This window comes from Durio zibethinus, chromosome 21, assembly GCF_047325235.1.
Source record: "Durio zibethinus cultivar Kanyao isolate XHJ-2024 chromosome 21, ASM4732523v1, whole genome shotgun sequence".
NCBI classification, from domain to species: domain Eukaryota; kingdom Viridiplantae; phylum Streptophyta; class Magnoliopsida; order Malvales; family Malvaceae; genus Durio; species Durio zibethinus.
Window position 1 is genome coordinate 21,458,408 of NC_143182.1, and position 17,389 is coordinate 21,475,796.

Genomic DNA, 17,389 nt, shown 5'->3' on the forward strand with positions numbered 1-17,389 from the left:
TTTCGATAGGGCATTGATTTTGGCAGAAATAGATGGAAATGATTTACTTACTATGATAAATTCAGATGCTATAAAGAAATATTTTACTTAGAAAAAGAAAAAAAAAAGAAAAAAGTTAAAAAAATGACATATCTAAGTTGAAAACCTACAAAGATGGCTTAGACGTGAAAGAGAAGCATCATCAAGAGAAAGCCTTACAACACAATGACAAGTGAGTTTGACGAGCTCTAAAGAATCAAGAAAGTCATCTGATTTGATTTAAAAAAAAAAATCTAAGAATATTTTGTTCATGATTATCTGCTAATATTACTTGGATACCTTTATTCCTATCCGAACACTTTTGTTATTATATACTTATTATCAGTTTAATGAAATATGTTCTCTTTCCTTTAGAAATAACACTTATCCATTCTTTTATTTCATTCGATATCTTTGTTCACCTAACAAATGAATAGGAAAAATATGTGATTGTATTTTGTTTGTCTTGAAATTAAAATGATGAAAAAACAAACATGGAAGATCTCGGTATTACTTTTTAAAAGTTGACATAGGTAGATGAAAAAGGATGAGAAAAACATGTTGTAGATTTCTAAAAGGGAAAAATATTGTTACAGAAGAATACAATGGTCAGACGATAAGAATAGATTGGTCATATGGCAATTGTTGGGAGTTTTGATAAAAGAAGCAAAAAGCAAGAAATTTCAAGAGCTTTTTTTACCATAATTAGAAATGAATAATTTTGATTGCATTATATGCATTATACCTAGAGCATTCAATACCTCATCCATGAACGATTATAACAAGGACAATGATCTTTCATTCCTTGATAAAAATAAAATTTTGGTCTTCGGGTAAAGATACCAATCAAACAAGAGATTTCAAAAGAAAAAGGTTTGCTTATTTAAGGATGAAAAATTAGTTTTGAGAAAGATGAAATTTATAAAGTTGTTAAGCCTCTACTTAGAGGAGTTTTTTTCAAGAAGAAATTTTTAAAGTTGTTAAGTCTCTACCTAGAGGAGATTTTTTTAAGATTAATTTTTAAAAATTGTTGCGCCTTTGCTTAGAGAAGCTTATTTATATTTTCAAAAGCCTTCAAACCTCTGTTTAGAGGAGCCTTTTTCCAAGATGAAATCTTTAAAGTTGTTAAATCTTTGCTTAAATGAGCTTTTTCCAAGATAAATTTTTAAAGTTGTTGATTCTCTGCTTAGAGGAACCCACTTATATTTTCAAAAGTCGTTGAGCCTCTGTTTAGAAGACTCTTTTGTCAAGATAAATTCTTTAGAGTTGTTGAGCTTCTACTTAGAGGAGCTTTTCCAAGATGAAAATTTTAAAATTGTTAAGCCTATGCTTAAAGGAGCTCATTTATATTTTCAAAAGTCGTTGAACCTTTCCTTAGAAGAGTCCATTTATATTTTCAAAAATCATTATGCTTAGAAAAGTCATTGTAAATTTTTAAAAGTCATCAAACCTCTACTGAGAAGAGCCTTTTAAATTTTTTTTTTAAAAAGGTATTTTGTGTTCAATGTTTTTTTTTTTTCGAATAAAATGATTGTTTGTTTGTCTCTACCTTATTCATGATTCTCAGAAATAAGTAAAGAGAGGCAGCTGTAAATATCATTTTATTTATTATTATTTATTATATTTTCATATTTTTTTCTAGCACTTTTTTATTGATCGTCAACGGCTCTGATAGTCGCTTACAGCTGTACTGCCAGTAGCTTTGATAGCCATCGACAGCTGATCTGATAGCTGACGGTTGCCCTAGTCTTAGGTAACCAAAATCTTAAATTTTTTGAGATTTTGATCTTCTTTTTTTGCTCTATAAATAAAGCCATGAAAACCTCTGCAACAGGAAAAAACCAGAAACCCTATAAAAAAAAATCAGAAGCCTTGCAAAAAAAAAACTTTTTTGTAAAAAAAAAACCCTGCCAGTTTTTTTTTAAAAATCATCAAATCAAGCAAGCACAAATGAAGGAACCACATCCCCTGATTACAGGTAGACTCAATGCCAGTACAGTAAAAAAAACAAAAAAAACCAGTAAAACAAAAAAAGGGCAATTTTGGCCTAAACTTTTAACCATGATCTAGACCATTTACAAAGTTTTTTTGCAAAAAAAAAGGTCAGATCAGGACTCAAAAGGCTGTAAGGATTTTTGTAGTGAAATTTTAGGGTTTTTTAATCATCGATGATGACAACCGATGACAGGTAGTGGAGACGACGGTGACAAGACGACGATCGACCGACACCCTACCTTTTGTCTAAGAAAAAAGAAATGAGAGAGTTTTTTTTTTTTTTAGACAGGGGAGAAATAAAGTGAAAACATTTTTTTGGGCTTTTTATAAAACTGCCTAAAGCCAAAACGATGTTGTTTGAGGAAGGACCAAAATGATGTCATTTTCAAATTTGAGGATCCGTGTGTGATCCATTGACTCGACTCGAGGTCCTTGCATCCGACTCAGAGACCTTCTTCTCCATTGGCTTGGACCAGTTTAGTTGAATCGGTGATTGAACTGTCAGAAACCTGATCTGAATTACTGAATGGCGAAACCAACCAAAACTAGACTAGACTGCTGAACTAGCATTAGACCCATTGATTGAACCGTTGACTAATTCAGTTCAGGTAAAAAAAAAATTTTAATTATTTTAATTATTTTAAATTTTATTATTAGTATTTATGCATGTTAAAATGCTTAAATTTGCTAAAATAAATTTTTGTTGTTTTAATAATAATTAATAAAAAATAAATAATGAAATACATAATTAAAATTTTTGATAATTTTGTTAAAATTTGGAATAAACCTTATAAAATAATTGATAAAACAATTATTACTAAATAAAAATAATAAAAATGTAAAAAAAATTTTTTTATCCGACAATAAGATTTAAAGGTACTTCGAGTAGTGATACCTATGAAATTTCTAGATGAGAAGATTTTTTTTGAATACTACCAATGTATTGGATATTTATAAAAAGTTTCTAATGCAATAAAAATTTTTTCTTTTTTTTTTTGGCTAAAATAGTAAATAAAAATTAAATAATTTGTTATAAATAAAATAAAGAATGAGGAAAAAAAATATTATCCGATGATGAGATTCTTAAAGTATTTCGAGTAGTGATGCTTTACAACATCCTTAGGTAGAAAGATTTTTTTAAATATTACCAGTGTATTAAGATATTTCTAAAAATTTTCAATATGATAATTTTTTTTCTTTTCTTCAAATATTTAAATAAAAAAATAAAAAAATAAATAAAATTTCTAAAAGAATAAAATAAAATGTGTACATCAACATTTTAGCATTTTGCATTGCGTGTACAACATAGTTTTTATGAAAAATAAATCCGAGCCTTCGAGCATGAGATTCTAAGGTATTTCGAGAAGTGATGCTTAAAAAATCTCTAGGTGAGAAAAAATTCTTTTAATGTTACTAATGTACTAGAACATTTTAAGAATTATTTCAATAAAAATGTTCTAATTTATTTTTTTTGAATGAAAATGTAACAATAAATAATAAAAGATATTAAAAAAAAGATAAAAACCAAAATTTCAACAAACAAAGGAATTAAAGAAATTATTTTTCAAATACAAAAAATAAGATTATTTTTATTAAAATCAACAGATAACACGTAATTAATTAGTACCGTTTTAAACGAGTGCTGTGAGAGTGCTAATTCTTTCTTATGCGTAACCTATTGATGGACCCAGATTGTTTCGTAGACCATAAAATTATCTTTTTAATAAATTTTAATTAATTTTAATATTTATTAAAAAGTTAGGTTTTAATAGATGGCTAATCGTATATAACCAAAAAAAATTGATAACAACTTCAGTTTTTCATTTTTTTTTTTCAAATTTGTCGGACAACACAAACCGTTACGACGTGCCATAATAATATGCCATACACATCATTGCGCATCAAATATGTAATTTAAATTCAGTTACATTTTATCATAATTATCATTGAAAAAAGATTTCGTTGACAAGAAATAATAGGACTAAATCTTACATTAAATTTCTCTTTTTATGTTGAAACTCAAGTCAAACGATCTGAAAATGATTATAGATATGCCCACTTGCTCAGCACTACACCGCATACCCCCCTCGATCATAGCTGAAATGGTCGATTCAAAATCAATTCAGGGAAACATACTCATCGCCTTTTCTTTCCTTCTTCTTGGGTTTCTCAGAGCTGATTCATTGTTTGCAGTGATTAATTGACCCCTCAAACATTCTTTCCCTCGCATTGTTTGCCTGCCATTTTCATCAAAGTTTTTCAATGATGTATAGTTTGGCAGAAGAATTGAACTGCTATGCCTATGCATAAAGAAGGATCAAACCTGTTTTTGCCAATTTGTGAAGCCAGCAACGAGAGCAAGGAGCGACGCTTGAACGGTAGACCCTGCCAATATTCCAATCCAAAGCCCTTTCCCTCTCAAATTTAGAGCAAAACACAACACAGCAGCTACTGGAATTCCTACAAGGTAATATGCCCCAAGATTCACATAGGCTCCAATGTGCTGCCACCCAGTTCCTCTGGCAACCCCTAATTGACACAAAAACCAAGAATTATATGCCTAATTTCACCCCTTAAAGCTAAGCTCCATTGATCTGATTCACAAAGAATTAATAAAAAAAAAAGCACATAGTTTCTTTCAAGCAGAGAACTGACCAGAAAGTACTGCTTGTAGGCTGTCTATCAAGACTGAAATGCAAAGTAGTGGAACCATTTTTCCAACATAATTGACAACTTGCATTTCATTGCTAAATAAGTATCCAAAAACATTGCGGCAACAAAAGAGAATGATTGCCACCATGATTGGCTCAATAGCTGCAATTACCATTGCAACAATTACAGATAGTCGAGCTGCTTGTGGATTTCCAGCTCCTAATTCATTTGAAACCCGAGTGCTGCAAAGTAGCAAAGGCGTGTATTCAATTAAACTCATAAAACCACGCATTTTAGAGGGGAAGAAAACGTATGTTTCTAATATATATTGAAAAATTTTATGGAAGGAAAAGTTATGGATTTAACCTTGCAGCAGCACTGATTCCATATGGTACGAAGAAGTGTAATGAAGTAATTGTAAGGCTTCTCATTTCGAAAGTCAAGATATCATTAGTAGAATTCTTGTTTGAAAAAACATATATAGAAAAAGCTGAAATGAAGTTTCTTATTTTAAAATAAAAATTACTCACTTAGAAGCTTACCATATTGTCAGAACTGATGTCTCAAGCATTGAATTCGGTAAAAGTCCTGATAGCAGTATAAGTAGCTCAAATGACCACCATTCAAGACTACAATTAACAGAAGGAAAGAGATTAATATTAGAAATTGGAGACAAATCTAAAGCTAAGAATGCTGGAAAAGTATGTATTACCAAACCATTACAGCAGAAGGGAGTCCATAGCTAAAGAAGTCCTTGATGATTAAGAAAATGTCGTCAAAGATTAGAACACGAGATTTATCACATAATGAAGAGTATCTCATGTAAATCCCAAGAAATATCACATTAAACCAGAGAGCTAATCCGGTTGATAAAGCCGCCCCAACAAGTCCTAATTTAGTTTTGTATAGCAGAGTCCAACAAAGAAGTATATGGAGACATAGAGCTGCAAAGGAGCTCAAGAACAAGGGAAGAATGAAGCTCTGACATTGGAAATAGCGAATTAATGACTGAAGAAATGGGTAGGCAAACAATGCAGGTATGAGCCAGATTGCATATCTGCCAGCTACCATTGCAATTTCAGGATCCTGACCCATCAACACTAACAGCTTGTCGATGAATATCCAAAGAAAGCATATTGGAATACAAATTGGAATGAGAGAAACTATTGAACAGTAAGTGTAAGTTCCAAGCTTTTGATATTGTTGTGCTCCATATGCTTGCCCACATAGAGTTTCCAATGCACCTGCCATTCCAAACTATTTGGCACATAAAAATAATGTCACTAATTTCATATTTAGATACTGAGAATAAAGCCTTCTCTAAACAGTGAAACACTCTGAAAATGAAGCTAAAATGTTCATTTCATGATATTAAATGTCATATCATTAAAATTATATATGAAAAATTATCTAGCACACTTTATCAATGGGATCAGATATATCTTATTAGATCTATTAAAACAATTAATAAATGGATATAATAAAAAAGAACATTAGAAAAAAAAGCTTCATCGACTATGTATGACAATAATTTATATATATATATATAAATACACATATATATATAAATATTAAATAATAATTTATATATGTGAGTGAAATATTGTGTAGTTTATTGATAAAGTACTGAACTCTTAATTTCAATAATCAAAATTAATTTTGTCAACATTTTTTTTTGTATTAAAATTATTAGAATTGAATTTTAATCACTAAAATTAAAAATTTAACACTTTACCAACAAATAATATGATTATTGATTACATTTTCTGCAATTCTATCAAACAATATATATTTTTTTCATAATTGAACACCAGATTCAAAATGGGGAAAAGGCCTCTATGGCCTATGAGACCGAAAATGAATAAAATGTCTCAAGTATTCAAGAGCCAGTTTATTTATTAGAATTAAAAATTTCATCTCTAGATTTTAAAAAATTTCCTAAGATTTTATGAATTTGTTTTTGGATGAAAGATATTGCTTACCAAACTCTTTTATCATTAGAGTAGACATCCCCTTTTGTTCAGGGTTTAAAATTCATTTTTATTTGATTTATAGTTCATTTATCTTTTTAGTTTAATAAAAAAAATGTTTTGTCGTGAGAAAAATGGATGTTATTAGAATTAGAGTTGGATTCAATACATAGAGGATAAATTTTAGTTTCATAATAATACAAAAATCTTATCAAAGATGAAATTACCGTTAACAAAAAACTCATCTAAGTATTCCTATAAATAACATATAAATCAACAAAGAAGAATAGGTTCTGAAGGGTGGAAAAAGTAAAAAAAAGGGCAATCAATAAGCAACTAGAAAATTTTTGGAAGGAAAACAAAATTTTTTTAAAGATTTTTAGTAGGCTTTCATGCAACTGAAGGTTTGACTAGATTGAAAGGTGGTTTAGAAGTCAAATTACCATTTTTTTCTGAAATTTTTGAGAAATTTTGAAAAGTTTTAGAATTTGGTTGAAGATTTCGATGAAAAATTCAGGTTTTTTCGATAGAAATCCCAATTTTCAGTGGAAATCCTAGCTTCCGGCGTGGAAATTCTAGAACTTGACAATCAAACCCAGATTTCGATAAAACTTTTGATAAAACTTTCCACATTCTAGAATCCGGTGAAGTTTCAACTAAAATTCATATCTTTTTAGAGAAAGAAAGAGGAAAAAAGGAAGAGAGAGAAAGGGTTGGGAAAAATCTAAAAATAAAAAATAAAAATTTGGGTTTTTATAGTATTAGGAAATGATGCCGATTTTTAGTTTTGAAATTCTTCGAGATCCACATGTTGATTTGAAAAGATACGCTCAACAACCCAGCTTGTAATGCATTCGACCTAGATTTCTTAAGCTCTAGCTGACTTTTCAGTCGAGCCGAGCACCAATTGAGCCAGTCCAGCCTTTTGTTTATTCCTCCAGTTGAGCCTTCTAGTTGCTAAAGTTGAGCCGATTTCTTTTTATTTGGTATTTTATTTATTTATTTAGTTTTCTTTACATCATTAAATTTTTAAGAAAGCTATAAAAATTATAAAATATAAAAATATAAAAATACATAAACAAGTTTAATAAAATTTTGATAATGAATTAAAAATTATCTAATGATGAGATTCTCAAAATTTTCAAATGATAAATTTCCTAAGAAATCTCTAGGTGAGAAATTCTTTAAATTTGACCCAAATGGTAGATTAATTTAGATGAAATTTCAATTAAAGAAATTGTATTCTTTTCCAAATTAAAAATAAAAATTAATAAAAGTTTTTGTGAAAACATTTGATAATTGTTTAAGAAAAATCACAAATGATTGAATTTCTATGAGATTTTTAGGTGAAGTTTTTTTTTTTTTTTTTCTAAATTAGGCTCAAATGGTGAAAAATTTAGAAATGAAACCTGTAAAATAAAAAATAAATTTCGAGAATGAAATTCTTAGTAACCACAAATGGATGATTGTCTAAGATATTTCTAGGTGAGAAAATATTTCTAATTTTGGCCTAAATGGTGGAACAATTCGATATATTTTCAATAAAACAAAAATTTAACAAAAAAAATAAATGATTAAGTTTTTCAACGATGGAGCCTCTTCAAGAAAATAAATGTAATTCTTGAATACTTTTGAGGTAAGGAAGTATTTTTCAAAATTCTATTAGATTAATAGAAAAATCTTAGAAGTCATTTCCAATATTTAAACATTAAAATAAAGACCATTATAACCAAGATGATTGCTAGGATAATTTAAAATTAAATGGTACCATCTAAGGATGGGCATTGTGGAGGTGCTATAACCTTCCCCACATATAATCAAACTCTCAAAACTAGTTCTGTTTAGAAGGTTATAGCTTATTTTCTAGGGACCCTTAGTCAAGCTTAGGAGCTCCATAAAAGGATAGATTCATTAGGTGGCCAATCACACACAAATAAAAGATTAGTGGTGACTTTTCTTATTAAGTCTAGCTATAGGTATACAGATTTATATGTTATGATTGTTTGGTGACTTCACTGGGAGTCAGGCCATTAATTAATTTAAACTATCCTAATTTTTGGTTTGCTTGGTCTTAAATTACTGATCATTATTTGTTTGTATTTATTTATTTAACTTGGCTTGTGAACATGGCGAATAATGATATATGTATTCTTTTTCACACACTATCACATGTATATGCATCATAAGAGCTTTTTACTTAGGCTCTATCCTTTTTAAGGAGAGTAAAGTACCTACACTCTAATGAGATGATAATCTCCGTAATGGCTAGCGAAATATTTTCACTTAAATTGAATATTTTCATTTGTAGCCTATGATGGGTGATGATTAGAGTGTTTTACTAGTCGGTGATGGACAATGACATGAGAACAATTTAGGAACCTCTAGATTTAACCCAAATCACATGTAGTAAAACATAAGAAGCTAACCTTAGTTTAAAGCCATATCTACCCATCATTAGAATGTAAACCTAGTTAGGACATATGAGTGGACTTTTTGAGTTTCATTCATATCACCTTTATGAATAATGTTATTTGATCCTTATTGACTAAGTTGTTGTATGTTGTGTGTTGTATTCTTATTCTAACATCACTAACATATGTATTCATCCATACATCATGATGTTACACGTTAATACATGCATTCATATAAGGTTCAAGGATAGCTTGACTGTCTAAGAATCTTGCACAAACGACCTATCATTAATATAATACTAGAGCCTGAGCCAGACAGATGGAACAAAAAAATATAAATTATCTGAAAAAAATAGAGAAGGTTCAAGAAAAACTTGAGAGGGAATTGAGTAAAATTTTAGAAGCCCTAAATAAGTTGAACAAAGGGAAAGTTGTAATAGGAAATGCTAGCCATAGAGCCATCCATCACAAGATATGGTTGACCCTCTATACCCTCATGGTTATGGGCCATATCAAGCCTAATCCATACAAGATGCATCACTATAGTAGTTCACATACCCTAGAATGCCATCGGCTTCAAATCCAAAGCATTACCAGAGTTATGTAAATCCTATCTCTACTGAGAAGGTAGTAGAGCTAATCCAAATCCCTAATTTGGATAATCTAAAAAAAAAAAGAAAAATTAAAAACAAAAATGATCGAGTTGCTAGGGGATTCAATAGCTAGCAAAAAAATGAATATGCTTGAAGAAAGGTTACGAGTAGTGGAGAAAATTAGTTTTTATGGTTCAGTGAATATTGTTAAGCTCTTTTTAGTCCCAAATTTCATTATTTATCTAAAGTTCAAAGTACTGAAGTTTAAAAAATATGATGGTACAAAGTGTTTAATGACCCGCATTACCATGTATAGTAAAAAAATCATTCTTTATGCTAATAATAAAATACTGCTAATGCATGTATTTCAAGACACTCTTACTGATTCTATGGCAAGATGGTATGTTTAGCTAGATCGGTACTACATTCACTTCTGGTATGAACTAGCTCATGACTTTATCAGTCAATACTGACACATAATAAATCTAGCTTTAATCACTTTTCTTTGTAGAATATGAAAAAAAAAGTAATTGAGTCATTTAAGTAGTATGCCCAAATGTGAATGGATATAGTTGGTTAAGTTCAGCCACATTTGATTGAGAAAAAAACCACCTTCCTATTTGTTAGTACCCTTAAAGCTCCTTACTATGAGAAAATGATAGAGAATACAATAAAAAACTCTGCTGATATGGTGATTTTATTAGAAATTATTGAAAATACTATCAAAAGCGACAAGTTTAAGGAATGTAAGATCACTAGTACAAAAAAAAATGGATGTCTAGAAAAAAAATCAAAGCCTAAGCTATCAATTTCAATGGGTAACAATTTAGAAGCTGTGCTCCATATTCATCACCTGTTCATCTTGCGTACTGTCCATAGTTAATGGTATTATGCAGGTCTTTTACCAACTTGTTCTATAACCAGATTATTCACCAACCTATCAACAAACTTTTCAAATACCTATATATAGGTCTAGTCATATCACTACATTAGCTTCCAAGCCTAACAACCAAGTAAGTGATTTAAGGAGTCTCGAAATAACTAAAAAAAAGCTCACATTGATCCTATCTCCATGACTTACACTGAGATATTTCTAGAACTGATCAAGAATGACTTAGTATCTTCAGTTATTCTAGAACCATTTAAGCTTCCATATCCTAAATGGTATGATGCTAATGCCATATGTTATGACCATAATGGGAACGTGGGTCATTCTATTAAAACTTGCTTTGCCTTCAAACACGAGGTACAAAGTTTGATCCAAAAAGGCTTGTGAGCTTTGACAAATCAAAAGGACCAAATGTCAATAAAAAACCTTTCGCTTGATCATATGGGGGTATAATTTTAGAAAAGACAAGGATGATAAGGCTAGTTGGATGTTGCTTATCATTTTGGGATTTCTTTCAGAGTAATGTTGGGATATTTTTTATGTAATAAGATTTCATTTTTTATCATTTTAATATAAGGCAAGTTAATGAATTTCATTATATTTTCTCTTTCGTTCCAACCACTATTCCATGTTTAGTTTTTTTCCTATGTCTTTTTATTCCCATTCTTAAATTCTAAATGATGAATGTTTAGATGATGATAAACAATAATTATAGGATTTAATTTTGAAAACTCATTCATATTGATTTATGAAGAATATTTAAGCAAAAGAAACAATCTATGAATAGATATGTCTTTTACAGTGGTCCATGAGTTTATCTTTGTTCAATAGATGATCTTCAAAAAAAGTAATTACCTATGAGAAGAAAATGACCATCTTTCTTTTACCATTCATAAAACTATCCATTGCTATCTTTTTTATGACTACTATAATTTTTTTTTCTAAAAAATCGTAACCAAAGATCACCTTTCATATTGAAGGATAAATTTTGAGAAAAACCTACTTGAAAACAAAAAGAGACAAAATATCACAAAAGATCTTAAAGATAAAGAGTAAAAGAGAAAAAGAAAAGTGAAGGCCACAAATGATTTAGGGCAAAGTAATAAGAATCCTTTTGTGAGGAATAAGATGAATAAAAAAGAAAAAAGTAGTGAAATGATGTGGAATGGAGCAAAGTGCCAAGTTGCATCACATTATGAGAAATGATCCTTTGGTTTAAACCCTTTAAACATATGTTTTGAGCCTATTTTATCCATTTTTTTCATGACCCCTCACCATAGCTAAAATTACAACCCTTAAAAGTCCATTTTGATTAAATATGAATGATCAAATTAAATGATCATGTATTGAGGTAAGGCATGCTTGTGATGGAGTAATGAAATCATGCTATATTTTTGTGTTTTAGAGATTGACGTGTGGGAGATATCAATAATGGATGAAGTAAAAAAAAAAGAGAAAAAAAATGAAAGGTGAAAAAATGAAAAGTGAAAAAATTAAGAAAATTGAAAAAAAACTGAACAAAAATGAGAGAAAAGGAGTACTTAAATTGAAAAACTGAAAGGGCGATTTGGGTAGAAAAATGTTTAAGCTAAGAGTTGGATGGACAGTTCAACATATAGAAGATCAATGTCATTCGAAGATCTTTTATAGCTGGGGCAAAGTTAGATGAGTTCAAAATAATTAAGAAAGACATGGAATGAGTTTTTGAAAAAAATTTTTGGATTAATGTTAAGAATTCTTTGAATATTCATTATTTGGACATTGTACTACTATTCAATACCATCCCTAGTGATATAATTTGAATTTGTTTCTTTGTCCATTTATTTGTTATCAGACTCATTCTTATATTGATTACCTTTCTCCCAATTCATTTTATACTATCTTATTTTTATATCCCCAGAATAAATAAAAAAATATATTATTTCATTATATTTGTAAAAAATTGAAATAATAATCAATGAATGATAATATTTAGAAAAGATTCTTGCAATCCTCTGAAAAGAAATCCAAGTAGTAAAAAAAAAAAGAAATGATGGAAGAAGCCTAAGAATATGATTTGAAAAGACACATGGGATGACCAAGTGATGAATATGGTAATGGATTGGTCGACATAACTTGTGAGTTATGATCAAATGATTGAAATAATGTGGATCAGTAAACGAAATTTGTTCTAAAATTGCTAGCACTGAAAAACCTATGAGTTATGATCAAATGATAAAAATAATGTGGACCAGTTGATAGAATTTGTTCTGAAATTGTTAATCCTGAGATGCTAAAAAGAAAATGTGAGATGGTGGAGTCTTGAGAACTATATTACCACAATTAATTAGAATGTCATGACATTAATGTTAGTGACATCTACATTACATTAATTGCATTTACATTGTTGTTTAAACAATACATGTATATAATTTAGTGAATATTTGAATCTTGGCTAGCTATGCATTTGCATCATGTAGTGAAAATTTGAATTATGGTTTAGAATATGGCATCTGCATTATTGTGAGAATTTGAATTGCTGTATGTTATTAAAAAAACATTTATATAATTATCATGACATTTTTTATATACAAAATTTGAACTTTGATGAAAGATTGAGAATTTTCATTATAAGAAATTTTGAATTTTTTGAGGAAAGCTTTTTAAGATAAGGTTAGGAATCATCGAATGGAAAAATGTTTTATGAGGAAAACATTTAGAATTTTAAAGTTGTAGAGCCTTTTAAATAAGCATTTTTAAAGTTCAAAATAATGAGAATCTTTAAGGAGTTTTAAATGAGATTCTTTAAGAAGTTTTAAATGAGAATCTTTGTCTTTAAGTTTTAAATGAGAATCTTTAAGGAGTTTTAAATGAGATTCTTTAAGAAGTTTTAAATGAGAATCTGTAAAGTGTTTTGAATGAGAACCTTTGAATTTAGATGTGAAACTCTAAAATTTATTGAATGTAAATATTTGAACTTGAATGAGAAGCTTTAAAATTTTGAATGAAATCCTAAAATTTTTAAATGAGAAATATAGGATGTGAAACATTAAAATTTTTGAATCAGAATCTTTGAAATCTTGAAAGTGAATCCCTAAAGTTTTTCAAATAAAAATCTTTAACTTTTGGTGTGAATCTCTAGAATTTTAGAATGTAAATCTTTAAATGTTGGATATGAGCCTAGTAATTTTGATGTGAATTTGAGTTCTTGTGAATTTTTTTTTCTTGCGAATCTGAAAGTTCTTGTTAATATGAGTTCTTGCGAATCTAAAATTTTGAAAATTGAATTTTTACAAATCTTTAATCTTTTTTAATTTGAAAATTTTTGTGAAACTGAAAATTCTTGTGAATCTGAATATCTTGCGAATCTTTGACATTGTGAATCTTTGAATTACAAACCTTTGAATTTTGAAATAGTAATTATTTGAATTCAAATTATGAATCTTTGAGTTTCAACTTGCATTACTGATTATTGGATTGCAAAGTTCTTGAATATTTCAAATTGTGAAACTTTGGAGTTTTGAGATTTAGTAATTATTGTTAAGCTATAATCGGATGGATTGCAAAGTTCTTGAATATTTCAAATTGTGAAATTTTGGAGTTTCGAGATTTAGTAATTGTTGTTAAGCTACAACTAGACGTAATAAATATTTATATCTTTGTACAATTTCTTTTTTATAAAAAATGAGCGAAGATGGGCAGCTATAGACACCCCATTTGTCTAGAGTTTAAAATTCATTTTTATTTTATTTATAGTTCATTTATCTTTTTAGTTTAATAAAAAAATATTTTGCAAAGTGAGTGTTATTAGAATTAGATTTGGATTCAATTTGTAGAGGATAAATTTTAGTTTCACGATAATACTAAAATCTAATGAAAGATGAAATCACAATCAATCAAAAACTCCTCTAAGTGTTCCTATAAGAAAACATACAAATCAACAGAGAAAAACATGTTTCGAATGGTGGAAAAAGTAAAAGAAGGCAATCAATAAGCAACCAAAAAATTTTTTGTAAGGAAAGCAAAGTTTTGTCAGAGATTGTTGAGAGGCTTTCATGTAACTGAATGTTTGACTAGGTTGAAAAGTGGTTTAGGAGTCGAATTAGCACTTTTTTTTTTAAATTTCTAAGAAATTCTAGAAATTTCCAAAATTCGATTAAAGATTCCAATGAAAAATTCAAGTTTTCCTATAGAAATCCCAGTTTTTGACAAAAATCCCAATTTTCGGTGTGAAAATTCTAGAACCTTGTGATCAAACCCAGGTTCTGGTAGAACTTTAGGTGAAACTTTCTAGATTTCAGCATCGTTTTCTAGAATTCGGTAAAGCTTTAACTAGAGTTCATATCTTTTTAGAGAAAGAACAAAGGAAAAAAGGAAAAGAGAGAAAGGGTTGGAAAAAATCTAAAAAAAAAAAAACAAAAATTTGGGTTTTTATAGTATTAGGAAACAATGCCATTTTTTAGTTTTGAAATTCTTCAAGATCCACATGTTGATCTGGGAATATCTGCGAGTCAACCCTATTTGTAGCGCACTCGACCTGAATTTCTTAAGCTCTAGCCGACTCTCCAACTGAGCCAAACAACAGTTGAGCCACTCCATCCTTCTGTTTATTCCTCTAATCGAGCCCTCTTATTTATTTATGGTTTTATTTGTTTAATTATTTATTTATTTATTTTAGTTTCTTTACATGATTAAATTTTTAGGAAAGCTATAAAAATTATAAAAAATAAAAAATAGAAATAAAAAATATAAAAATACATAAACAAGTTTAATGAAGTTTTGAGAATGAATTAAAAATTATCCAATGATAAGATTCTTAAAAATGTCAAATGGTAAATTTTCTAAGAAATCTCTAGGTGAGAAATTCTCTAAATTTGACCCAAAATGGTGGATTAATTTAAATGAAATTTCAATAAAATAATTAAAAATAAAAATTAACAAAAGTTTATGTAAAAATATTTGATAATTGTTCAAGGATGAAATCTCAAGAAAAATCACAAATAGTTGAATTTCTATAAGATTTTTCAAGTGAAGTTTTTTTTTTTTTCTAAATTAAGCCCAAATGGTGAAAAATTTAAAAATAAAACTTGTAAAATAAAAATAAATTATGAGAATGAAATTATTAGTAATCTCAAATAGATGATTATCTAAGATATTTCTAAGTGAGAAAATATTTTTAATTTTGGCCCAAATAGTAGAAGGATTGGATATATTTTTTAAATAAAAAAAATTTAACAAAAAAAAATAAATGATTAAGTTTTTCCAATGATGAAGCCTCTTCAAGAAAATAAATAGGATTCTTGAATAATTTTGAGGTAATGAAGTATTTTTCAAAATTTTATCAGATTGATGAAAAAATCTTATAAGTCATTTTCAATATTTAAACATTAAAATAAAAACCATTAGAACCAAAATGATTATTAAGATAATTTAAAATTAAATGATACTATCTTAAGATGGGTATTGTGGGAGTGCCATAATCATCTCCACACGTAATCAAACTCCCGAACCTAGTTCTATTTAAAAAGTCAGAATTTATTCTTTAAAGACCCTTAATCAAGTTTAAGAGCTCTTTAAAAAAATAGATTCATTAAATAACCAATTATACCTAAATAAAAGATTGGTGGTGATTTTTCTTGTTAAATCTAACTATAAATTTATAGATATATATGTTAAGATAATTTGTTGAATAAAGTCTACTAAACTTTGTTAAAAGCAAATAATTTGCAGTGCGTAGTACTTACATGGTTAGATAATGGCAATGATTGACAAAACGACAATTTGAAAAGGAGCAATGGTGTTTACAATAAGACAAAAGGGGACAGAATTAGGTAAGATAAATTTCTACTAAAGTAAAGTAAATAAAAGAAAAAATCATACATGACATAAAATTTGGATACGTAACTTTAAAGAGTGGGTGTGGAAACGTTTTTGGACTTCTCAAATTTAATCAAGCCTTGAGTGCCCAACAAATTTTTTATTTAACAAACGTTTCACGAGTTAGGCCATTTTAAATGCATTTAGACAGGCAACTTGCTAAATCTAATGTAATCTTTATAGGTTCCTAGGGGAGAAAAGAATACATAAATTTTTTTATTATAATAATTAGAATCTGTGGGGGCTTATAAAAAGTAATTAAAAATAATTTAAATAATATATAAAAAAGTTTTACACATTTGTAGGTCTCATCAAACACCTGTTAACACTATTTTTTGAGCTTGAAGTTGTAAGAAATTTAACCATGATCATAAAAATAAAGAATTCAACATGTTATCAACAGATAATATGATTGTCAGCAATATTTCTCTGATAACTAAAAGTAGATTATTTGAGTTGTGTTACATGAACTTTTTATCTCCTTTGTTAAAAGAAGAATTCAGGGTTTAGCTGATGAACTACATTGATTTCCCTTTCAAATCACTAATGATTTTATGAACTGTAAGTGTGTAGATGCTCATGAGTGAAAATTTGCAAGTGAAAAAGACCCAGAGGGAAAGAAGAGAGAAACATTACAATAAAGCTGAAGCCAGTGACATTAGCGAAGGAGGAACCTATGGCAGCCCCGGAAAGAGCTAGCTCGCCGAGGTGTCCAACCATCGTCACCGATATGACCTGCAAAAGGTACTCCAGCACCGTCGTCGCCATCATCGGCACCGCCATGTAGCTCATCTTCTTTAGCTCCTCCCCAAAGCCACTCCATGTTATCTTCCATCTTTCTTCTTCTTTTCTACTTAGCAATGCCTCTTCCATTTTCTTTCCTTCCTTTTCTTTCAAGTCAACTATTTTCTCTGAGGGCACTTACTAATAATACTTATGGGAAAATATCTTTTTCGGTGGTTAAAAAATAATGAAATGTCTCATCATTTTATTTAAAGATTAATA

At 28.8% G+C, this 17,389-nt stretch overlaps 1 protein-coding gene across 1 annotated transcript; it reads right to left on the reverse strand.

Moving 5' to 3' along the window:
- Positions 1-3,881: 3,881 nt before the first annotated feature.
- Positions 3,882-17,347, reverse strand: LOC111306321 (protein DETOXIFICATION 14-like). The gene is made up of 7 exons (XM_089750356.1): positions 17,021-17,347; positions 5,378-5,922; positions 5,208-5,294; positions 5,032-5,088; positions 4,669-4,907; positions 4,337-4,542; positions 3,882-4,250 (listed from the first exon to the last, which is right to left on the reverse strand). The coding sequence occupies exons 1-7, from the start codon at positions 17,255-17,257 to the stop codon at positions 4,194-4,196; spliced, it is 1,428 nt and encodes a 475-aa protein (XP_089606482.1). The 5' UTR covers positions 17,258-17,347; the 3' UTR covers positions 3,882-4,193.
- Positions 17,348-17,389: the final 42 nt, after the last annotated feature.

Coding starts and splice junctions, on each gene's coding strand:
- LOC111306321 (XM_089750356.1), bottom strand. CDS start 17,257: ATGGAAGAGGCATTGCTAAGTAGAAAAGAAGAAGAAAGATGGAAGATA. Junction 5,923..17,020: donor TCACTGGCTTCAGCTTTATT/GTAATGTTTCTC, acceptor TGTGCCAAATAG/TTTGGAATGGCAGGTGCATT. Junction 5,089..5,207: donor ACATCAGTTCTGACAATATG/GTAAGCTTCTAA, acceptor CGAAATGAGAAG/CCTTACAATTACTTCATTAC.